At 49.5% G+C, this 24,204-nt stretch overlaps 2 protein-coding genes across 12 annotated transcripts in view; one reads left to right on the top strand and one right to left on the bottom strand.

The window, feature by feature from the left end:
* Nucleotides 1-5,349: 5,349 nt before the first annotated feature.
* Nucleotides 5,350-12,074, top strand: UPP2 (uridine phosphorylase 2). Its single transcript, XM_040069500.1, has 7 exons — nt 5,350-5,375; nt 5,927-6,044; nt 7,089-7,247; nt 9,269-9,383; nt 9,953-10,162; nt 11,402-11,548; nt 11,926-12,074. Exons 1-7 carry the CDS (start codon nt 5,350-5,352, stop codon nt 12,072-12,074), a joined length of 924 nt encoding a protein of 307 aa, XP_039925434.1.
* A 2,124-nt stretch (nt 12,075-14,198) lies between these two features.
* Nucleotides 14,199-24,204, bottom strand: part of CCDC148 (coiled-coil domain containing 148) — a 46,167-nt gene continuing 36,161 nt past the window's right edge. For 10 of the 11 annotated variants that reach the window (XM_040069758.2, XM_040069761.1, XM_040069753.1 and 7 more), the window contains 5 exons: nt 21,698-21,838; nt 20,329-20,447; nt 17,216-17,333; nt 15,557-15,697; nt 14,199-14,751 (listed from right to left, as the gene is read on the bottom strand). In XM_040069758.2, coding sequence (XP_039925692.1) covers nt 14,605-14,751; nt 15,557-15,697; nt 17,216-17,333; nt 20,329-20,447; nt 21,698-21,838 — 666 coding nt within the window. In that variant the 3' untranslated portion in view covers nt 14,199-14,604. The remainder of the gene's footprint in view (nt 14,752-15,556; nt 15,698-17,215; nt 17,334-20,328; nt 20,448-21,697; nt 21,839-24,204) is intronic. The other variant, XM_058421354.1, reaches the window with a different exon arrangement.

The following is a 24,204-nucleotide window of genomic DNA, read 5'->3' as shown; positions in this document are numbered from 1 at the left end:
GGGCTGGGCTCAGGCAGCCAAGCCTCACACATTTCCTGGTGGAAAATTGTTCCTTGTCCTGTTCCTGAGATGTGACTGGGCTCGACATGAACTGTGCTCGGGCCTTGAGTCATTTGCCTTTTTGTGGCCGAAATCTCCTCCCAGCCCTCCCTCCTGCCTGCACCCACAGGCACCAGCAGCTGGAACACGCACCCACAAGCCCAAAGAGCAAAAGACAAAAGAATAAAAATACCCAGGTGAAAAAAGAAAAGAAAAAGAGGAAAAATACCCCAGACACCATTTGGACTCAAAGCCTGGAGAGCAGAGAAGCTCTGGGCGGGAAGGGAGCAAGCAGAGAGGGGCTTACTTGCAGGTTCCAGTGCCGATTCTGTGCCTGCTCCCACCACAGCTGGTCTCTGGAGCCACATCCCTGCACATCCCTTGGCAGACTGGGCGTTCACACAAACCTCTGTGGGTACTCCCAGCAGGCAAGAGCTCCCTGTCCCCGAGGGGTGGGAAGGGTTGGAGCAGCTCAGCCACCCCTGCAGTGTGAAGGGAACAAAAAGCAGCACAGAGGAAGGCAAGGGGAAACATACCCCAGAGGAGATGAGAGGCCCCTGTTGCCAAACTGCCTCACTGTTCATCTTCCTTCTCACTTCAATTTCACCCTGCCTGGAGGCACGAAAGGAACTCAGCTTTGGGAGAAGCAAGATGCCAGAGGCAACATTTCCTGCTGAAGTGGATCCATGTGGGGCCAGGGAAGGAGTCTGTGCAGGATGGGCAACAGCAATCCATGTAGAGCCAGGCAGAGCCGGGACAGGACCCCTGCTCCTGCAGCACGTCAGCAGCAAACCAGCACCAGCCTCAGCCAGAAACTGGGTTTAAACCCAAGCAGAGCCCTCTTCCCAAGGCATGTATGGGGTCATCCTGGTGTCCTCACCTCCTGGGCAGTCCAGCGGGGCAGGATGCCCAGAGCGTGGGCACAGCTCCGGGCCAGGGCAGGAAAATCCCTGCCTGTTCCCAGGGTGAATCCCACCTGCCGTGGGCAAGGCTGCAGAGAGGGAATGGTGGGAAAAGTGACTCGTCCACAACTCTAAGGAGCGTTCCTGCAGTGGAGCAGCAGCACTGCAGCCCGTCCTGTGGAGCGACACGGGACTGGCAGATCGGCAGCTCCGGAATTAATCCTGAATAGCGACACAGGTCAGGCAGCTGATTTCTGCCTGAAATAAATGGCTTTGCGGTAGTGCTTCCCCTCAGGGGAAACATGTCCTGACAAGCTGCAGTTACCCCAGTGCCCTGAGGGTTTGTGGAGCCTGGTTCCTTTGGAGAGTGTTTTACTGTCTGCTCGCAATGCCAAGAGCAGCTTTATACCAATAATAAACAAGGCAAAGCATGGAGCCAGAGCAAACAGCTGATACAAATCCATATTTTGCTGCCTGTGTTCGCTTTTCTGGCTCCGCAGCACAGGGCGGGTAAGGGGAGCAGGAAATCTTCGTGCTGCTGGCATCTGGCCTCCTCCCGTCAGGTAAAACACTGCCCGGGGCTGCTGCTGCTCCCTCATGCCCACTGCCAGGAATCACCGCCAGAGGAACGCGCAGGACATCGCTCGGCCGGAGCACATTCGTCAGCTCTGGGCTGCTGAAGCGGCACCTGGAGGCTGAGCACAGGGGGTGGTGCTGCAGGAGCTCAGCGCCGACTGCACCAGCGGCCCCTCCTGCCCAGCCCGAGCCGCGGGCAGCGCTGAGCTCGGGGCTGCTGGAACAGCTCATCCATCGGCACCAGCGGCCCCTCCTGCCCAGCCCGACCCGCGGGCAGCGCTGAGCTCGGGGCTGCTGGAACAGCTCATCCATCGGCAGCACCGCGGGAGGGGAGGCAGAGACGAGGCGAGCGGAGAAGGAGGTTTGCGGAGCCCCGGCAGGACACGGCGGGTGCGAGCTCCCCGCCGCGCACAGCCTGCCGCGGCTGTCTGCTCCAAAATAGCATTTAACGGGACTAGAGGTGCCGGATGGGCGCGGGAGCGCTGGCTCTCCCCAGCTCTTCCCTTGCCGAGAGCCTGTCTACACTGCCATATGTTACCCTGCCGTATACTCCGTCGTGCTTTATTTGTCATCCTCAAGCACATATGGTAACAGCTCCGCTGCCTGGCACTTGGAGAGGCTGGATTTAGCTCTGAATCAGGCACAAACAAACACTCACTCGGGGCAGCGCTCTTTGCTTCTCACCATCCCCACCTCCCCACGCTGCCTCGAGGAAGAGAAACAGGCAGGCAGCTGGGCTAGATCAGCCCTGCAGGTCCTTTTCAACCGAAAGCATTTTATTTCAGTATTTTATCCTATCCTAGTCCGTTATTTTTTTCTACCTGATTCGATTCTATTAGATTCTTGTTATTATTTTCCATTCCATTCTGCAGCCTCTGCCACGGCAAGCAGGAGAGGTAGGAAAAGAACAGCCACGCTTCAGTTTGGGATTTACTGAAAGCCATCCCAAAGAGGAACAACCATGGGAAAAATAATCACGACAAAGGAACCAAAGGTGAGGGACTTCTCATACTGGCCAGGCAGGGGGCTGACCTGAGCCAGACAGGCCCTGAAAGGCCATGGTGGTGGCTGCTGTCCCTTCTCTTCACTGTCACTTCTGGGAAGCCAAAAGCACAATCCAACCATTTCCCTTGGTGCAATCATGTTTACTTAAATGGAACACACCGGTTCCTTTTACCTTGGGCACGGCAGGGACAAACACCACAGGAACATTGCTTGCCCACCACTTGTCAGCCTGACATTCCAGATAGAGCTGTGGCACCAGGGGACTCTGTACCTGCTCACTCAGCAGGGCCACCCTCCAAAATCTAGCACCTTTTGGCAGCACAGGGGAGATCCCTGCCTGGGACCGAGAGCACCAGGGGCAGAGGCTGCAGCAGGGCAGGGCAGGGGCTTTGCCGACCATCAGGCAGGGATGTCCCAGCTGGCTGTGCTGGAACACTATTTTTCATAAGAAAATATTTTAAAAGTTGTCCATTGTCACCCTGGATTTTCTGAGTTTTTTAAAGCCTTTTGATTGTTCATAAAATGGAGTCAGACTTTTTAGCTACTGTACAATATTAGGAGCAGTTTTCACTTTTTCTCACATATATAACATAAACAAATCCTTTGTTTTTCATTCTCTGTCCTTTGTTTGCATATTTCTAACCTGAAAACAAATGTAACTGACGGTTGGTCTGGCCATTCAGCTAAGGGGTAAAAACTCCAGAAGCCAATCCACAGACAGACCCACAAATGTATAAAAAGTAAGAAACAAACAGGCAGAGGGCTCTCTGCCTAGTTCTCCGCCTTGGCTCAGCCTTGAGCTCTTGGAGGAACCCTCTGCCCTGCAAAATCTCTTGTCTCTCGTGTGATTGCTTTGCGTATCACGATCACAGTCCATGTGCTCAGGAAAATCATTTTGTCATGGGATGGTTTGAACCGTGCAGGTGTGGACCCTTCCAGGTGTGCCCAGAAATACTCTGCCATGGAAGGCAGGCAGAGAAAGGGGAGACACAGGAGCACTGCCTTTACCAGCCCAGGGGACACTCAGGTGTCCAGCTGTCTGTCCATCAGTCCACCCATCCATCCACCATTCTGCTGAATCCCTGCTCCCCGATGAAAGCCCTGCCCAGCCATGCTGGAGGTCAGTGCAGGGCCAGGGCCTCATGTTCCTCAACCAGACAAGACCAGAGAAGGAGGAGAACCCACAGAAAGCCTCAGACTGATCTCAGCACCTCCCCCCCCAGAGCATTCCCAGCCGCCTCTGGCAAACAGCAACAAACCTTCTGCTCTGTTCCCCAGACCAGGTAACTCTCACTGGACATGATGGAAGCCCTGCACGGAGCCCACTGCACAATCTGCCGTGTGTCTGAAACCACAGCAATCGCACCGAGTGACTTCAGCAGGCAGAAGGTGTGTGCAGCCCCAAGGAAACTTTTCCTGTGCCCCTCACAGAAATCTGGTGCTGTCTGAAAGGGAAGAGTCTCCAGATCCTTGTTCTTCAGGAGTGCTGTGGAGCGTCAGTAATAAGTCATTTTTGGCAGGCATATGTGAACAGCATCCAGGGAGGGAAAACTTCATCAGAGCAGAGAAATCCTTCCAGCCTGCCTTTGCTATGACTCCAGCAAGCCTGAAATATCCCTGAGAGCTCTGCTCCTTCCCCTTCTCAGAGCTATCCTGAGCCCACCTTGGGCAAGGTACCCAATTTACATGTTCCCAGGCCACTGGCTTGCAATGTTTGCTTATTTTTATACAGGGTTTTGCAGTTTAAAGGGTTTGGATGGGTAGCAAAAAGAGCATTTGCTCAGGCTACCTCAGTTACAACAATTTCTGTCCCTCCCCATTGGGAAAGCAGGACCGTGTCACTGCCTGAATGCAGGCTGCAAGTGAGCCCAACAATGTACTTTCACCCAGTAATTAATTACCTAGCACTTCTCTAATTATCAGAGCTTCCACTGACAATTCCCAGAGGCCAACAGCAAATGCCAGATGCTGCCCCTCCAGCAGCTGCCTAAAATATCTTCCAGGGCAGTGCCTCCTGTTGTTGGGACAGGAAGCAGGACCAGTGTCTCCAGTCTCCTGCTCCTGCAGGAGCATCACCCACTCGTCCCACAGCCCCACAAGCACTCTGGCTGCCCAGGGCTGGGACCTGTGCAAGGCTGCCCTGGCACAGCGCTCACTGCTCTGATGGGCGCCTGGGCTGAGACCACGAGAGCCACCGGCGCTGTCCGGGCATTGCTGAGAGTGAAACCAGCCTCCTCAGGCCAGGCTGGCGGTCCAGGAGCTGTTCTGAGCAGGGCTGGAGGTGGGCTACAGCCCAAATTCTGTTTTTGTGCACCCCAGACAAAGGCAGGGATGTTTTGGGTTTGCACCTACTGGGGCCAGACAAGGGCTCAGCCGGCAGAAGTGACCGGGCTGTCAGCGTCCTTCAGTCCCCAGCGCCAAGGAAACACAGCCCAGGGTGGGAGCGTGGCAACATCCAGCTGGGACAAACCAGCTCCCCAGGGTGCACATGTGCAGCCACGTGCCTGCTGCCCACCCCAGAGGGCCAGCAGGTCACCGGCCCTCGGGCCACCAGTCAAGGCTACTGGTGACGCACCTGCCCCAAAGGCGGTGTGGGAGGAACCGAGCCAGCCAAGGAGGAACCCCGAGAGAGCACAGGAGCGGGCGGGGGGACTGCACTGGCCACTGCTGACCTCAGAGCTGCACAAAGCACAGGAGGTATTTAAACCCCTGCAGAGCCCCTTGTAATCTCTTCTGAGCTCTAAACCTTGAGAGCTGAGGACTCAGGCAGTGTTTTCCTTACCCCTCTGGCAGGGTACTGCTTTCAGCTGACTCTGGCCCAGCCACTATGACCGAAACAACAGGTTACTCGGGGTGAGTAACAGGGGAGCATCTGAATTTGTTCTAGTAAGAGAAGAAAAATGTTCTCTGGGTTTCATTCAAGCTTCATTTATAAAACTGACCTGCAGCGTTAGTTTGTTTCTTCCCATCTCTTACAGCAGGTGGAAAGGGACAGCAAGCTGGCCTCTGGCTGCCTGCAGTTATTTGGGACAAGCGTGAAATCCTGATTTGTTAAGAGCTTAACAAACTGCCACATAGAAAATAGCACAGTATATCACCCCTGGACATTGCTGGCAAAACCCTATGAAGGAAAGAGCTAAGGTTGCCATTGACAAAATTGATATATACAGAGACATACTTTTTGCCAAATGCATGGATAAAATAACAGATCTGTCAAAGAGGTTACCTGGAGAAGACAGACACCACACAGAGCTGGCTTGTCCCTGTCCCATCCCTTGTCTGACACCAGGGCTGTATGTACCCTTGTGGAGCTTCCAGGCTGCCCTGTGCCCCTCTTCTGCCTGTTCCCCTCCCTGTGGGCACTGTCTGGTGTCCCAACCCCTCTCCTTGTTATCTCCCTGCAGGAGTGGGCTTGTCCTTGTTAAAAACCCACACCTGGACTTGATGGAGGAGGACGTCCTGTACCACCTGGACTTGGGAACAAAGACTCACAACCTGCCAGCAATGTTTGGGGATATAAAGGTAAAGAGCAGGTCCAAAAGTGAGGCAGCAGCTCCCCCCTGCACAGGCTCTCTCCAGCCATGCATCCCATGCTGCTACCAGCCCATGCCAGAGCCCTGCTGCTGCCAAAGCTCCTGTGGGGTAGGGTGGGGTCTGGCTGCTCAGCTAAGGGACTCAGCAGCCAAAGCAGCCTGGACAAAGAACCCGTCTGTCCTTGTTTGTTTGGGGTAGAAATCACAACAGAAAATTATCCTTTTAAAAACCTGTAGCTCTGTAGAACTTGATTTTACATTGGCTCCATGTTGGAGGACAGACAGAGGAGGCATTTGTCCAAAACATCTACTGGAGACAATGGAAGGAGGATGTCATATCATTTATGGTTGAAACCTGCTGTCAAAACTGACTTGTCACGATGGCATCCTCTTTCATTTCAAACCAGAGCCCTTCCCTAGTTGTGTGGGGGAAGAGCCTTGGCACCCAGGGCTGGAGCAGCCTGGCACAGCACAGCGTGGGCTCCTGCTGCCCTGCACCCTGGCAGCAGGATCAGCAGCACTGCCCTGGCAGCTGCACACTCAGCCTCCTCATACCTTCAGCGAGCATATTTTCCTTTAATATGTAAAATCTGTCCTTTTTACTCCCTGACTTTATGGCCTCTGTGCCATCAGCAGGGCTCATTAATTGCAGTCTGCACTGTCCATAGAATAAATTAACTAATGAGCTCCTCCAACATCTGGGTTTGCTTCGCTATCGGTGGTGATACTACCAGCTCAATTTTGCTGAATTATTTTAGGTTTTCTTGCCTAGGACTGATACCCGAGTGTGTGCAGCTGTATGGCTGCCCGGACCCAGGGTAGCCACCGTGCCAGAGTGATAGCCTGGGTTTCACGTTAATTCCTGGTTTTGTGACCCTCCGTCGTTCCAAGGTCCCTTGGCTGACGGCGAGGAAGCGGCATCCCGCCGCTTTCTCTGGGAAGGTGTGCCTGGCACAGCCACCACCGCCACGCTCAGCCCGACTCGTGGTACTTGTCCTAGCTAAGTCCCGACACAGCGATATTTGATTTCCAGTTCGTCTGCGTTGGCGGCAGCCCCAACAGGATGCGGGCGTTTGCCCAGTTCATGCAGCGGGAGCTGGGCCTGGCGGGCGCCGGCGAGGACGTGGCTGACATCTGCGCGGGGTCGGACCGCTACGCCATGTACCGGGCAGGGCCCGTGCTCTCCATCAGCGTGAGTTCCGCGCCGCGCTTGCAGGGCTGCTGCTGCCCACGGGGACACGGCTGGCACGACCTCTCCCTCACATGCCTTTGCCTCCCCCATCACCCACCAGCAGACCTTTTCCCTCTTTTCACTGTTCAGTCACTACCACCAGTGCAACCTCTCAGCCATGGCAAAGCTGCTTCTGTTTGAATAGCGCTCCCCAGCACCTGCGCTCTCCATTTGGAAAGTGCAGCATTAACAACAGCCGTGCACATATTCTGGTCAGCTCGGTTTGGGAGGCAAAGCCACTTCTCACCACACATGAACGATGAAACATTGCTGGGAGTATTACATTGATACAAGCTCTCATAGAAAAACCTGTCCTTATTAACGATTATTCTTTTAGAGCAGGATTTTTGGCACTGAACAAAGGGAAAAGCAAACACAGGCTTGTGCTAAGGAGCACTCACATCCAAAGGCTTGGTCCTGATGCCATCTCTTCAGGCACAAGAGTAGTCTGAAATGTGATTCACAGTAGATGGAATCACTCACACAACAGAGCTCGTGTTTCGTCCCTCTGACAAAACCAAACCAATCCTGACCAAGGGAATCAACCCTGAGGGAATCAATCTGAGAGGATCCAAGAGGGAGAACTGCCACAAGATTCGCTGTTCCCCAGCCTGGCAGCAGCAGTGACATGGTCAGAAGCAAATCCTCACTGAGCTTATGGCCATGCAGCAGCTTCGGCCAGTGCAGAAGGGGACACGGGGCAGAGCACACAGCCGTCCTGAGAAGCATCATGCAGAGCAGCTGCCAACATCACATTTCTGCAAGTTGCTTAGAAACACAACTGAGCTCAAACATACCGGGGCAGGAACACAGATTCCAGCTCTGAATATTTACAATGTGAATAAATCTTTTAGGCATTGGTGAATAAGCCAGGCTGATGTTCCAGAATAACAACATGCAAAAAGGTTTCATATTTAAAACATGATACAAAGCAAACAGAGCATTGGTCTCACAGCCAAGAGAAAGGAGAAAAAGCAACAAAAAAATTGCCTGTGTACCTTAATCAGTGGAGCTTCCATACATGCTTCCTTCAGGTTTTTGAAGATGATAGCAAAATCAAAAAATGTGAGGTATTTTCAAGAGGAAGAACCAAAGTCCACAGCACCAAAAACTTTTTGTACTTAAAAGTTAAGCTAAGAAAAGGATGTTGGTCTAGCAATGGAGCAGAAGACAGATGACCGTGCAAGGGAGCACTGGGCAGATGCAGAAGCCCCAGCAGCTCCAGGCCTGCAGAGCATCTGCCAGCCCTGGCGGGCAGCAGCAGAGACAAGAGTGGGGCAGCACTGTCCATGGAGGATGGGAACAAGCCAGTGCCAGCAGTGGGGAGCTGGGAGCCAGGCAGGTGCTGGGGACTGAAGGGGAGCAGGGCAGGGAATGTGAGCCAGGAAGAGAGACAGGCAGCCTGCAAGGCACTCAGCAAACAGCTGACCCTGAAGCCTGTCCTCACCGAGGGACACAAACCATTCCATTGTCCTTTGTGCCCAGCAGGGTAGCAGAGACACTCAAGCGTGGGGTGAGGACAGGCTGGAAGGCACATGGAGAAGAGATGGCTCAGGTTGTCCTCACTGAAATTCACCAATCCCAGAGCATGAGCAGGCCACAACAAAGTGCAAGTCAGCACACGGTGCAAGGATTGGCAATGCATGGGGAAGGTCTCAGAGCATTCGGATGTTGGGATGTATTTGTGGACCTTCCTTGAAGGACAGGAACCATCTGTGTGCCCACACAGGGTCCCCAGGGAGGAGCACCAGCTCTACTGACTTGAAGAGCCTTTAAAGCATCAAGGGGAGGAGAAGAGGTTAGACACTTCACCCAGACAGACTAAAAAGACCACAAGATGTCTCTTCCCCCTCAAAAAAATTGCTGTTGGCATCATCAGCAGAGGAGGATAGAGCATAACCCTGAGCTCCTTGCAGTTATGCACCTGTCACCTGCTTCAGCCTTGTGGGGACTGATGTTTCTCTTTTCTCTTCTTCCAACAGCATGGAATGGGCATTCCTTCCATTTCCATTATGCTTCATGAGTTGATCAAACTGCTGCACCACGCAAAATGCCGGGACGTTACTATTATACGCATCGGTACTTCTGGGGGCTTAGGTAAGCGATTCATGGTCTTTCTTCAGAGCAAAACAGCTATTATTAAAAAGAACTCTCAGCAATAGGTCACGCAGTTCTGAACTTTAGCATTTTGTCAGGTCTCTAAATATCAAACATGGTATTTTGTTTTGGGTTAAACCCAGAAAACGTTCTTGGCAGAGTGCACATTCTCAGACTGTACAAAAGCCTTGATTCTACTACAGCCGTGTGTCACTTTCCAAACAGAAAACAAGGATGAATGGTGACCCAAATGAATCCGTGTCCCCTGGCTGAGGCAGTGGTGCTGCCCATGCCTGCACAAGCTGTAGGGGGTACACGATCTCTGCAAGCTGCAGCAGCTAAGCTCCTGTCACTCAGCACATTCTCCCTTATCTTGTGCTGATTCTGTACATTCTACTTGTACATCTGTACTTCATGAATTTCAATTACTCTCTGACATCTTCTTTACTCACTGAAAAGAAGAGCCCCGCTGCACACACAGATCTATTGAGATTTCCCTACTGTGCTGAAGTTTGGCAGCAGGACACAGACGTTATGAACTCTGGCAGCCTCAGCTTCCATTTCCACAGGGATCGAGGCTGGGTCTGTTGTGATCACCGACACGGCCGTGGACTCCTCCTTCCAGCCACGTTTTGAGCAGGTGGTGCTGGACGATGTGGTGGTGCGGAGCACCGAGCTGGACAAGGACCTTGCGGAGGAGCTACTCGCCTGCAGCAGGGACATTCCCGACTTCCCCACACTCATCGGCCATACCATGTGCACCTATGACTTCTACGAAGGTAAAACCAGCTTTGTCTGTCCTTCCTCAGCACACGTAATGCCAAGTCTCCGCACTTTTCCATGGACAAAGCTATCCAGGGAACCCAGGCCCCAGGAGGGCTGCAGGCAGAGACCAACGCGGTGCTGGGGGTCCTGGGCAGAGCAGGGGGACCCTCAGAACACACAGTACCTCTGTTTGCACCTTGCTGAGTTTGCCACCAGGCTGTTCCCCTACAGCAAGATTGTCACTTCGGAACTGCCAAACACTAGGAAAACATTAGGTTGCCTGAGAGATTTCCATAAACAAACTTTGGTTACTCTAGAAGCGTTTCCTTTGCAGAATTAAATGCTGATTGCAGGGTGGATGAAACATAATAAATGAAGAATTAATAATCTGAGCACTATTTATATACCTTTAGATCTGCTTCCAGATGCAGCCATCTGTGTATTGCTCAAGTCCATATTTTATTTAAACAAAAAGCCATTTGAGAGGATTAAAGTAGGAGCAGGAATAAACTGAAGGGTGGTCACAGGCTGGCCCGGCTGCAGGTGAGCAATTGCCTGTCCCACGGCCTCCAGATGCTGTGAGAGGGAGGAGGAGGTGCACGGGGCACGGGTCTGCTCTGAGCACACAGCAGGACAGCCAGAGCCCCGGAGGGGTTAGAGGAGAGGGTCGGGGTGGCTGCCCACGCTGAACACAGTGTTAGTGCTGGCTGCAGCGGTACCTGGAGCTGCAGCAGGGGAGCACCAGAGCCCTGGGGCCAGCTCCCCGACCAGCACTGGTGCTGCCTGCACCAGGAACGCCTCTGCAAGCAGCTCCAGCTTCCACAGCAGACCCTGCAGGAAAACTAAACCCACATTAAATGGGTTTCCTCTCCTCAGTGTTCCCATTCTGCACAGCTTGTTGTACCTCTTCTACAGTCAGTGGGCATTTCTGGGATTTGACCTGGCAGACCTTCACAGCTGATACGCAGCTATGGCCACAGAGCACAGAGCACAGCACACCCTGGTGCCTCCCACCTGTGGGCTGAATCCACCTTTTACCAATGTGGCAACCAGCGTCATTCTCTCCCCTATAGAGAGACACATCGCGCTGGCTTCAACACTGAGGGGAATACGAATTAACCAGCTGCTCATGGGAAAACTTTGTGGGCCTCAGACAGAATGTGGGCGCTGCAGGACTTCCCATTTGCACCTACGCCCTGTGCCCCATCACCCCATGCAAGGCCAACAGTGACAGTTCTCTGCTTCCTTTCCAGGTCAGGGGAGACTAGACGGCGCATTATGCTCTTTTTCCAATGAAAAAAAGTTGGAGTACTTAAGGAGGGCTTATGACGCCGGCGTGAGGAATATTGAGATGGAGTCCACGGCATTCGCTGCCCTGTGTGGACTGTGTGGCCTCAAAGGTGAGTCCTGTCGCTTCCACCTCCTCCCCATGGATGCGCTCAACCCCCCTAAGGGTCCTGTTCGGTGCCAGAAGGCCAAACGCACATCCTTAATGATTTTATCTAGAAAAGGACGCGGAAGCAAATTTCATAGCTCAATAAAACCCAAGTGTGCATTAGAAGATCTGCAGGACAAACCCGTACCGTGCCCCCCTCAAGCCCCTCCTGGCCCTACAGCGCGTCCCGGCCGTGCTGGCGCAGCCGGCCGAGGGTCTGCGGGGCCGGGAGCCGCGGTTCCTGGCTGCGGCCGGGAGGGTCGGGCAAGAGGGGCAGGAGGGGCAGGAGGGCCGGGAGGACCCGCTCCGCCCGCGGGGTGACCGCGCTCCGTTCTCCCGCAGCCGCCGTGGTGTGCGTGGCGCTCCTGGACCGGCTGGAGGGGGACCAGATCCGGGCGTCGCACGAGGTGCTGTGGGAGTACCAGCAGCGGCCGCAGCGCCTGATCGCCGCCTTCATCCGCAAGCGCCTGGGGCTCTTCCCCACGGACTGACCGTGACGGCTGGAGCCACAGGCCCGGGAGCGGGGCTGCGGGCCCGGCCCGGCACACGGACCCTGCCCCGGGAACGGGAGAGCTCCGGGAACGGGAGAGCTCCGGTCCGCCGGGAGCGGGGCTGCGGGCCCGGCCCGGCACACGGACCCTGCCCCGGGAACGGGAGAGCTCCGGTCCGCCGGGAGCGGGGCTGCGGGCCCGGCCCGGCACACGGACCCTGCCCCGGGAACGGGAGAGCTCCGGTCCCGCCGGGAGCAGAGCGGACACCGCGGTGCGGGAGCTGCCGGCTGAGCGCGGCTGGAACCGCACTGACACGATCTGCGCTGACAAGAAGTTCAGGCTGTGGAACGGAGCTGCAGGTTTCCTCACTCCTGGCTCCAGCCGTCATAAAGGATTGTTCTGTTAGGGTCACTCTGTCCACAGCGATCTTCCGGGAAGGAGATCCCTTTGCTTTGGGCAAAAAGACAAAACCTAAGTAAATTACATGAAAAATTAACATGTATTTGTGGCCATTATTGTTACTGCTGTTACAAAGGCCGTTCAGATTTTCATTCTTACAGTATTTAAAAATGTCACAAGCAGGTGCATGCCAGAGTTTGAATACGAGAGAGACACCACAGCACCCAACCGTGGTCCTGAGGACCTGACCTTCAGGCACTGGTTAACATTAAAGGCACTTTTCTCACCACCAAAATTCACAGATAAGTAGTCTATCTTGAAACCAAATAACTTAATTTTCAAAAAGAATTTCTCATCAAGCTTTATAAAAGTACAGTGGAGAGTGAATTGCCCATGCTTCATCCCTGGAAAAGACAGCTGAGCTCTGAAGTGCCACCCCTACCCAGCCAAACCCACAAAGCAGGGCTGCAAGAGGTGCAGGTCGAGAAGTCTATTTACTGTTAATATTTTTTAAATTACTATTTTCATGTGTGTAACTTGGAAGATTTCTTTGTCGTTGTTTAAGTGAAGAAACATTTATGATGAAAACCAATGTCATTATAAGCATCCCCATTTCCTGAAGGGTTCTGGTCAGCTCTTGTAGCCAATGCTAAAGTGAGGATTATGAAGTAGGGTGAAACATCCACCTCCAGGCAGGAGCAGGAAAGAGGTGTCTGGCCAGGCTGGGAAACAGCCAAGGGGTCTGCAGAGCTCTCCTGGAATGAGCAGCCTTGGTTGTGCTGTGCAAAATACCCTTTTACTGACCTGCATGTTCTCCACACTCCACTGTCCTATGTCCTAAAATCCCCCCCAAATCCTCATTCTGGCCTCACTGTATCACTAAAGGCCCTGACTTATTGTTGCACTGGGGTAGCCCAGACTTCTATAGACTTCTACTCAGTCTTCACCCTGAAAAATGACAGACATAGAAACAATCACAAGTCTCTGCCAAAAAATCTGCCCACTATTTCAAAACTAATGTCTGTTTCCATTAAACTTTCTTTTACATTAATATCTTGGTATTTATAAAATATGACAACTATAATCTCAGTTCCAGTGGTGTAAAATTTTTTATCTTGTCAGCTGCTTTTAAGGGCAAGGGGAAAAAATGAACTGCCTGGGTTTGGGATGATGCCTTTCTGGGAATTGTCTCACAGCCAGTCTGTTCCCCACAGCAAAGCACTGCTGGTCTCTCCACAGGAATATCCAGCCAGTTGTGAGGTGGCCAAGTGTGTTTTAAAAATAACCAGTTACCCCAAAGGAGATACCAAAATAAAAAGCACAAATATACACAGAATTGTAATTTTAGCACAAGCACACAGAGGCTGAGCCCAGAAGACATCATTCCCCCTGCTCAGGGCAGGCTCTGCAGCATTTCCCCACTAAACCCAGCTGCAACACTGCGCTTATGCTGCTCCTGGGCCGACCCTGTACTCACTCTCAGGAGTCTGTCACACCAGAAAATAAAGAAAGAAAGATCCCAGCTCTATTTATAATTTATACTGAAAAACTAATCTGCAATATGAAATTGTATGACTGGTTTGCAGTAAATATGATGCAGAAAGTTGCCTTCTAAACATAGACAAAGATTTAAGTTTTATCTTATCATAATCAAGCAATAGTAGAAACATTCATGGCAATGAAGATTTTATAATTAAAAGAATCAAATTCTCAAGAAACCTGGAAAGAAAATTGTGGGATTTATTCATGTAACATAAAATCTAAAGTAACTGCTGTGCAAAGTTATTTTGGGCTTCTGCTGCCAATTCAGTCGCAAGAATTCCTGCTCAAGGTGCTGCACATCAGGTTGGCCTGGGCTGTGTGTAGGAGTCCTTTAGCAAGGTGTCCCGGCTCCCAGAGGGAGGGGACATGGGCAATCACTACACCAGCACACACCCCAGCTCTCAGGACCTGCACCAGGCAGCTGGAAGGTGAAATGCAGCTCAGAAAGGCTTGCAGTGCTCTAGAATGGCTGCACATGCAGGGAACCGAGCAGTTCTAGGACACAACCAAAGGGAATTTGTTTAAGGTTTGCATACTCTGGGCCAGACCAGACCCCTGATGCCCCTCTGCCCCTCAGATGAGAGGTGCTCTACATTTCAAAAGCTGTAGATTCCATGTCTCTCCTTGGAAGCTTCGGTGGTGGAAGTTTTGACAAAACCTCTCTTGCATAAAGTGTTTTGTGCAGTCCAGCTTCTCGGAGAGCGAGCTCGACACGGAGCCTGGGGTCAGAAATGACCTGTTAAAAAAAACACAGCAATGATCAACAGAAGCCAAAAATCTCCCTGAGGAACTGCTGCCTTCCCTCATGTTCTCCATGCACACAGCCCAGGTGCAGCACAGACTCCAATCTCCTCCTGGTTGTTCCTATAGAATCCAAGTCCTTCAAAGGCCTTTATGATTTTTCTCACAGTGTTGCCTTGTGCTTACATGGCAGTGCCACTTCCATTTGTCAGAATCACAATTAATCCCAGGGAAATTACTTTTGAAATTTGGCAGAAGTTTATCAGACAAAATCTGTAAGCCTCTTTCCAATCCCTGTTCCACAGTCTGCAGTGGGACTGCACTGGAAGTACAAGGAAGAGCGACACATTGCTTCCAGACAGGTTTAAGTTAAGATTTGTCAGAACCTCATACATTGGTCAGATTTAGGGAATTTTAATAAGCAAACAAAACGCACATCTTTCCATTACCAAACTGAGAAGCTTTAAAATGTCTTAAAATGGGAAGGGCTGGACAACTTTAGCTATAGACATTGTTAGATTTCATCCTGTTCAGTGTCAAAAGAAAGATCTCACACCACAGAATTGTACCATAGTTCTTCTCTTTTTGTAAATAATTTTCAAATTCCAGGGCGCGAATAATTGCAAATGCATTGACCGAGCAGATAGGGAAGAGTGAGGGAATCTGAAGATACCTAGATGTTCCTTGAGCGCATTTGCAATTGAGGGAGCAGCCTCCTCAGCAAGCTGAGTGCCCTGGAAACACGAGTACAGTTAGCTGAGCTCCCGCTCCGCTGACGCAGCATGACCAGAGCCCGTTACCTGCTCTTCACTGTAGGTGTGCAGCCTGAACAGGGGCCGCTGCAGCTCAAACTCCTCCTTGGTCCCGATGCCCATCCGAGCTTTGGACGCCACCGTGTCAGCCACTGCTCTGGCTGGATCGAATTTCGCAACAATGGCAACCTAACGAGGCAATTTGAGAGTAGCAATTAGTCTGTCTGCGCAGAACTAAGGCAGAGCAGGTCACTGTCAGTGACACACCCTTTGAGAACACCATTATTCACTGTCTGAGCCTGCCAGTGGAGCAGGCTCCCAGCTGCAGAGGCGGCCTGGGCACTGCAAGGATATGTGAGAGAGAGGCAACAGCACCCTGAGCTCCCCAAGAGACACTGACGTGAGCTCCAGTGTCCAACCTAGAGTCTACAGCATCCAGCAGCCTCATCATTCTGTAATACCCACAGTTCCTGCAATCTAGACATTCTTATTTTTCTTCCAATGGAAACAAAACTGTTCGGGGTGATCGTTCACAATTTTTACAGAGTCATGGGCAACAACAGTGAGTGATATCCCCAAATAATACAACCCTGATTTTTTTTCTGAAGTGTATCTGCTTTAACTGTGCAATTTCCTGTGGCGAGATCAATATCAAAGACTCCCAGACACTGTATTGTGCCAGAGTTAATATTTTTTCATTGTTTACTTTCTTTGTGTTAAAATATTCAGATACAGGCTAGTACTATTTTGGAAAAATACAGAAAGATGCATGAGCAAAAAAGCTGAAGTCCATAGGAATAGCTAAAACCAGAAAAAAAAAAACAAAACAAAACTTTAAATTGTATACAGTAATTTTTCACCCATCTCTTTAATAAAATGTCATCTTGGTATTTACAGGCTGCCCAAACCTACAGGCCAAATGACTTTAGTAAAGACCTTTACCCCCTTCCCATACAAACAATGTACATACTTTATGAAGCAGCATTTCATTAGTGTAAAATAAATGTTGGTCAGAGAAGTAAAATGAAGTGGGAGCATCACCATCCCAGGCAATAGCACTTCTAGAAGCATTTTCTACTCTGGCAAGAGAATTGAGTCACTGGGAAGAGCTCAACAGATCATGACTACCAACCAGCCTCTTTGGAGGAAAAAACAAGGAGATTACATACAGAAGTGTAAATTAAGGCAAAATTACTCTTTCAAAAGTCAGCAGTAGAAAAAATAACCCTAGCACTACTTTTACTATGACATTAGCAAGCATTAGTAAGCGCTTTATGGGTGTCTTTTTAAAAGTAATGTGCAAAAGTTTCAGAGACTCAAATATCTCTGAAGAAAAGTCATCCAAGGTGTGCAAGTTTTCAGAATTTAAAGAGAATATAAACTACTCATAAATCTTGCCTAAGATTCAAGGCAGACTTAGGGTTATTAAAACAAACAAAACCCAGTAAAAATCACAAAAGAAAAATCACATCCAACCTGGAAAAAACCTTCTCTATCTCCTCTGAGATATCAGCAGCTCCTACAGTCCAATTTAATGTCATAATGTTCCTGTTGTCAGAGCTACAAAGGACACAGGATTTATAACAGGCGAGAATTACGGTTAGTCAGACTAAAAGTGCCTTTTCCTTGTTCATTTGTTAGCCTTTGAGAGATGGTTCTTTTTATCTTTGCCTGCCCTGGCGGTGTGCTGTAGCAGTGAAAGCCCACCTGCTGCCGGAGCGCTTCCAGGCGCTTCTCCTTCTCCTGCTCCTGCCACACCCGCAGCAGCGCCAGCTCCTTCCTCTCCTGCAGCCGCTTCTCCAGCAGGGCTTGTCGGAACTGCACCCTGCCGAGCACAGGGAAACGCTGGGCAGGGGCACTGCTGCATCCCTGCAGTGCCATTCCAGTCCCAAACTGCTCCGAGGTTCCCTATACCCACCTCCCGATGCCCTGGTGCACAGGGAAACGCTGGGCAGGGGCACTGCCGCATCCCTGCAGTGCCATTCCAGTCCCAAACTGCTCCGAGGTTCCCTAAACCCACCTCCCGGTGCCCTGGTGGTCCATGGAAACACCGCAGAGGGGCAAAGCTGCTTTCTCATTTCAATGTGCTCTTTTTGTTGGAGGTTTTTGGGCTGGGTTTTTTGGGGAAGGGGAGTTTGGGGAGTCGTGCTCTTTGATTTGTTTCTCGGTGGGTTTTGGTTGGTCACTTGTTCTTTTAAACAACTCGGCTAACCTTTCAGATTCCGTGTCTAGACCACAGATTTTCTCTAGCATGCTTTATATAGCCCTGCTACTCTTTTTTCTCCCCCATTTTCTTTGCCAAGTAGAAATGTTCTCTCACATCTGTGTATGGCAGAAGAAATCTTTCCTATAACCCTTTCCATTAAAAGAAACACCTCACTCCCAGTCTTGTCACTGGAAAAAGAAAAGATCTTGAGATTTACACTCTTCTTCCAAAGGAGGAAGCTGGAGTTCCACACCAGTAACTCCAGAACTTCACCCACAGCGCTGCTGTGCTGCTGCACCTTCCACTGCATGCATTTCTGGACTACTGTGCAGAGTCTGTTCCTTATGGAGTGAGGTATTTGTTGTATTTAGGTATTTGTTGGGATGTCACTTTTAGTTCTACAGGAGTTGCCAATGCCATGCTTTGAATTTGGAGAATTACCCTCCTTTTGCCCTTCAAATTTGAGATGGTTCCTGGAGCATTTTGATTAGGAAGAAAAGGAGAACCAGAACTCTCTGCTTTCCTTTTCAAATGTAGCCAGTCCAGACCTTTTTTGACAACACACCAGTAATCAGAGCTCTTGCTCAGACAGTTTAGTCCCAGTTCTCAGCCTGAAGGAGTTTAAATCTGCAATTTATGCATTTTCAGCAAACACAACAACCAGCAGGAACAACCAGCAGTCAGATAAGGCACCTCCACCCTGTTTCAAGAACTAGACCACCATCATCAGACAGCACCAAATGCACAGAAGAAAGCACAAAAGAGTGATTTTTGCCTACATCTGGGGGTATTTGACAGGACCAGGGCAGATCTTGCCCCAGTGATTCTTGTAAGCACTGTTTTACAAAATTGGTATTAAATGACTTGGATAAAAGAATTAATAGAGAATAGATACCGGGCTTGGAGCAGAAATCACAAGCCTTCCCCCCCTTTTCTGAATACAGAAAACATCACTTAATAGGATTTCTTGCTGATTTCACTATTCTCACCACATTTCATTTGCTCAACATCTGTGGGATCTTTAATGAAGTTTACCCACTGGGCTGAGGCACAATCTGGAGACAGCAAAGACCTGCAGCTACCTAGGAACATTCACTGTCAAAACCTGAAATGCCCAATCAGTCAAAAGTCTCCACTCTCAGATAGGAGTTGCAGAATACAAATTTGGACCCCATCACTCAAAAGTCTACACCCAATTTCAATGCCTTTAATCCCTTACTTTGACCTGGTCAGAGCTCAAGCTATTGCAATTACAAAGTAAGGCCTGAGTAAACAGAACACCATAGTGACTCTGTGATAACAGGTTTCTTTTTCATAAACAAATCCAATTAGTTAATTTTAAATTGATTTAGTTTAATTAAAAGCAATTCAGGATAACAGCAGAGGTTTTTAAAAATATTTTATTATACCTACTAGAAAATCTATGCACTATTCAGGCCATCTCCTGTACTTGGAATAGTCAGTCAGCTCATTTTTTCCTTTTCCAAAAGGCCCTGAAAATGTGTTGGATCAGAAGCGTGGTACCAGCCTGTGCCATGTTTCAAGCCCAGTTTCTGTGCTCTGACAGGTGGAACACGCCAGGACACTGTCAGTTTTGCAGTGCTGCTCTGAGACAATGACAATGCCATGTATATACCTGAGCCTGGACAGTGAAATGTTTCATTTTGTACAGTAGGTCAGCTCTGAGTGACAGAGTGCTGAACATTTACTGATGGGGTGATTATTTCCTCCCTGTAATTCAAATTCATATGTTCCTTCTCCTGTTAGCTAAAACCACTGCAGGCATGTCTAAGGAAAGGTACAGATATACTTGTAGCAAAAGGACATAGATACTTAAATTAAGTCGTCAGCAAGGTGTCCTAACAAAGTAATACTCAAGTAGTGTTTCCCACAGAATCCTTAAGACCAAGTTTAATATTCTTATGCTGGCGGCACTTTAATCCTATTTTAATTGCATTTCTGGTCCACACAACTTGGTGCTTCCTCTATGTAAAAAGAGTCAGCCTATGCTCTGAGAGCAGCTATAACCAGACCCCATGCAGGGGTTTTATGTTCCTCTGACACAGGGATTCCTCTGTGAAATCCAGTATTTCTTCAACAGGCCGTGAAAGGTCATCTTGTGCAACAAAGACTTGGCAATTCAAGCCTGAGCAGGCTCAAGTCCTAAATGCCATCAAACAGGCGAAGGACACCTACAACTAGATGAGCAATTTAGGACTCTCTAAGATAACAATAAATATCTTTGGGTCTGTTAAGTGCTGAATGTGTTCCTTTCACTTGCGCCTCAAACAAGCCAAACCTGATTTTAAGTCATTATGCAAAGTGAAATATAGAAGGTCTTATTACCCAGCTACATTTTACGACAGTGTAGCGCTTACAGTGGTCTGAAATTTTGATGGATGTGAATTAATTCAAATTGAAATAAATTGCATCTAGGATACCATCACCTAGGATGCAACCTTGCTATATAATTTGAAGCATTTGCCAAACAGGAAGGAAAAAAAAAAAAAGCTTTTCTTCAATTTATTCTAAAAAAGAATGTCAGGAGATCAAAGCAAGTTAGATTATAAGAAGATCCTATTGATACTATAGGTATTCACATTTAATTTTTTACCTTTCTCTGTCTTTGGCTGCTTGTTCAGCCATTAATTTTCTCAATTCCTCCAGACGCTGTAGATCTCTCTCCTCCTGTTCTTGCCACTTTAGCTCTTTCTCAGCCCAGTATTTTTTCAGCTAGAGTTTGAACAAATACAGCAAACAAATTAACACTCATTCCAAAGCCCAGGCAGTGAGAACAAAGGAAGTAAGAAAAACATTAAGTTAGAGATTCCAATTTTGATCCTTTTGGAATAACATTTCTATTTTAGAGCACTACAGGCTAACAGAATATTTGCTAGGAGAGCAAGAGGGTGTGGAGCCTCCACAACTATAGTAGCAAAATCAGACTGAGAACACTAATTTGAATATATTTTCCCACCACAATGTGAAGACTAGCACTTCCATTGTGCTTGCATTCCCCAGAAAAGCAGCTGCAGTATGAGGTATCAGCCCTTGTAAAGATCTAGGATGTAAAATACTCCAGTGAAACACACGACTGCTGACCCCAAACAGCTGCTATTCCATCTGTGCACAGACAGAGAGCTGCGCTGTATAGACATTGCACACAGCAAGAGAAAAGTTTGCACAACCAGAATATTTACAGATAGAATAAGTATTGGTGGTGTTGGCACTAAGCCTCCTCCTTCCCTGTGGTTTCAGAGCCACTGCAAACACCAGGTGTACAAAGGCAAATACACACAACGAGCTGGAACAAAAAGAGAAGCAGCAGCAAAGCTTCTTGTGACCTAAGGCACAAATCCTCCCTAAACATCCCTCTCTGTGCCGCTGGACTCAGAGGTGAGATCTCAATGAAACAACCACACCGATTTTTGCCACGTCACTTAAGTAAAAAGGTCAACACAAACACTTGTGACACAGCTTGATTTTCTGAAGCATTACATCCACTACAGTGCATTTCTAGTTTTTGTTAAGTTGTATCCAAGCCATTTCCCAAGGAGTCAGCACACAAGGCCTGGGAGCTCTGTCCCTCAGGAGTGTCCCTGCAGCCCCGTGCTGTGCTGCAGGCGCTGCGCTGCCAGGCTCCCTGCTGCATTGCAGCACACAGCTGCAGCACTGGCAGCTTCCTGGGGCTGCCCTGCTGCTCAGAGCAGACCTGTGCAGTCAGACCCTGCCTTGTGACAGAGACACAGTGACTTGCTGAGGCTTTTTTCCCTAAGAAATGCAATAGAGTAACATAACTGGTGTGTCAGACCAGGCAGCTTCAGAGCTAAAATGGACAGGAGCAAGACCTGACTAACCAATTGCCCATCTCTACATCAGTACATAAGACTTTACAAAAATACATGTGCTATGACATCAGTTATAGGTTTTAGAAGCAATGGTACGCATTAATATATGCAAAAACGTATAAGAGTTTCTCATACTTTCTCTTTATCCTGAGTTCTACGAATGGTTTCCTGTTCTCTCTTCAGCCTTTCTCTCTCATCTTCCTTTTCCTTTCTTCTGGCAGCTACAGCAGCTTCTAGTTTAGCAGCTTCTTCCTGCTGTGCTTTCCACTGTAGAACCTGGAAGAAACAGTTGAAGAGACAGTCCTGCAGCAGCCTGTAACTCTGATCCTGCCCAGCTGGGGCTGGGAAGGAAACTCATGTAATCCGCTTACAAAGTAAGATTTATAATCTTATCAACAACACAAGCATTTAGCAAGCACCACCTTTCTGCATATTCACGTGCAGTTCCCGAGAGCAAAATATGCAATAAAATCATAGATGAAAAGGGTTTAGGCAAAACTGTAAAACCATCTCAGTAATTCACATCTCCCTTCAGCACTTAGAACCCACGAGGGGACGGAGGCCAAGAGTCATGGGGTCCACGTGCAGCCTTTAGCACAGGCACTGGTGTGACAGCCAGGGCTCACTGCAGTGACAGGAGTTCAGCTCTGCCAGGCACAGATGGTGCCCCAGCCCGGGAGCCCTGCCCAGCCCCCGTGGGGTCCCGCCTGCCGTTCCCCCACTCTGTGGGAACAGTGGCAGCGCTGGGCAGGGCAGGACAGGGCTCCCTGCACCCCTTCTGCGGCGCCTGCCACGCTTCCTAGCAAAACCTCTGTGGGTGGCACGGCCCACCCAGCCCAGCGTGCCAAAACTCCGTTCCTGACGTGACCCCGACTGCGTTGGTTGAAGAAGACAACTGCACGTGGCCGTGGGCAGTGCCACATCTGCAGCGTCCCAGCCAGCGTGGGACTCACCTCGGCGCTGTCACCAGCAGCTGTGCTCGTCTGCTCCACACCGGTGCCTACAGCATTCAGGAGGACTCCTCTTTGTTGGCTTGCCAGCTCTTTTTGTAATGGATTTGTCAAGCACTAACAGAACCCTGCATTCCTCTAAGGAACAAGCATCGCAGCCATTTTATCAGCTGGTTTTCTATGCTACAGCACTTTAATACAAAAAAAATGAAAATACTTATAATTTTTCCACCTTTACTGCATTTCACTGTCTGTGTGTGCAGATTATTAATTATTCTGGCTTGTGCTTATAAAAGATGTTCTCTTTAGAGATCCAGCACACCCCATGGGCCAAGGTTCTCAGAGAGCTGCATCTCTGAACGATGCCGTGCTTGCCTTGCTCCTTGCTAAAAGTAACAATTATACTTTTTTCTTTGCATTACACTGAACAATGCTGTGACTTCTCACGGAGAGCAGGCAAAATGATAACATGAAAATAGCCTGAAAATGCAGAGGGTGCAAAGGGGACAGAGCTAGGCCCTTCCAGAGGTACCCAGTGACAGGAGAGGAACACCTGAAATTCCAAGGCATTCATCATTTCCCTACTGAGAACTGCATGAACATTGAAATGTGCTGGCCTGGGAGGTCGTGGAGCTGCTTCATCCTGGATTCCACATGGTCCTGGGTCACCAGCTGCATCTGACCCTGCTTGGGCCTTGGGGGACTGGAGAGATCCCTTCAGCCTCAGCACCCCAATCAAGTTTCCCACACACTGAAACTTGTGACACCAGGGCTGCCTAAGCTGAAATATTCACGTAACAATTTTTCCAGCAGCCTGCTCATGCAGTTTAGCGGTTTAAGCATCTAAAATAAAATGCTAAATTGTTTCAGTTACCCTTCACTTGCCAGGCTAATGAACTCCAAAAGGAACATTTTGAAAATGAGTCACAAGAATATGCAATCGTTTCTACCTTGCTTTTGAAACAGACTGAAGCAAAACCTATATAGAAAGCTTTAAAATCTAATGACAAGCAAACAGCGAATGAAATCTGCTAAAAGCATACTCAGATTGGAGCTAGGATAAGCTGCAGGAGCATTTGAAGGAGCTTTAAACTTCTGTAATAACATCACAGATTTTCTCAAATGATATGAGGTGACAGATTATGTAACAAAAAAATTGCTTTTTGTAAGCCTGGATTTCCCTACATCCTGCTTCCCACTCCTTTCAAATGCTCTCCAGTACTGAGGTCAGTGCCACAGTTCACGAGGCAGCTTCAGTTCCCTCCGTGTCTGAGAACTGTCCTGATGCTCCAGTGGTCTTCTCTGGACATTCATTTATCTGTTAACCAGGACTTGTCTGGTGGTTTGGTTGCAGCCATTAATAAGAAGTTGCATTTCTCTGATACTTGAGGGGAGCCAGTGCCTGGAAATGCCCGTGGAGAACAGAGCAAGCCCTGCAGGGAGGCTGGGACGATGACAACTGACTGAAGGCAGCAAACCAGACCAAAGCAGTGAGCAGACACAGACACTAATGTGTCCAGAAATCATCTCAAACCTCCCTCTGAGTCCATTTTATTAGCAGCAGTTTGTGTGGTGTGTGTGACACCGCGAGCCTGTGCCATGATCGCCTCCAGGGGCTGTTCCACGCACCTCTTTGGTTACAGCTTTTTGACCCAAGTCAGACATCAATATTGGGGCACAATCTAGATTTCT

The sequence above is a fragment of the Hirundo rustica genome, chromosome 7, assembly GCF_015227805.2.
Source record: "Hirundo rustica isolate bHirRus1 chromosome 7, bHirRus1.pri.v3, whole genome shotgun sequence".
NCBI lineage: Eukaryota > Metazoa > Chordata > Aves > Passeriformes > Hirundinidae > Hirundo > Hirundo rustica.
This window is presented reverse-complemented; position numbering and strand designations above follow the sequence as displayed.

Coding starts and splice junctions, on each gene's coding strand:
- UPP2 (XM_040069500.1), top strand. CDS start 5,350: ATGACCGAAACAACAGGTTACTCGGG. Junction 9,384..9,952: donor CGGTACTTCTGGGGGCTTAG/GTAAGCGATTCA, acceptor CCATTTCCACAG/GGATCGAGGCTGGGTCTGTT. Junction 11,549..11,925: donor TGGACTGTGTGGCCTCAAAG/GTGAGTCCTGTC, acceptor GTTCTCCCGCAG/CCGCCGTGGTGTGCGTGGCG.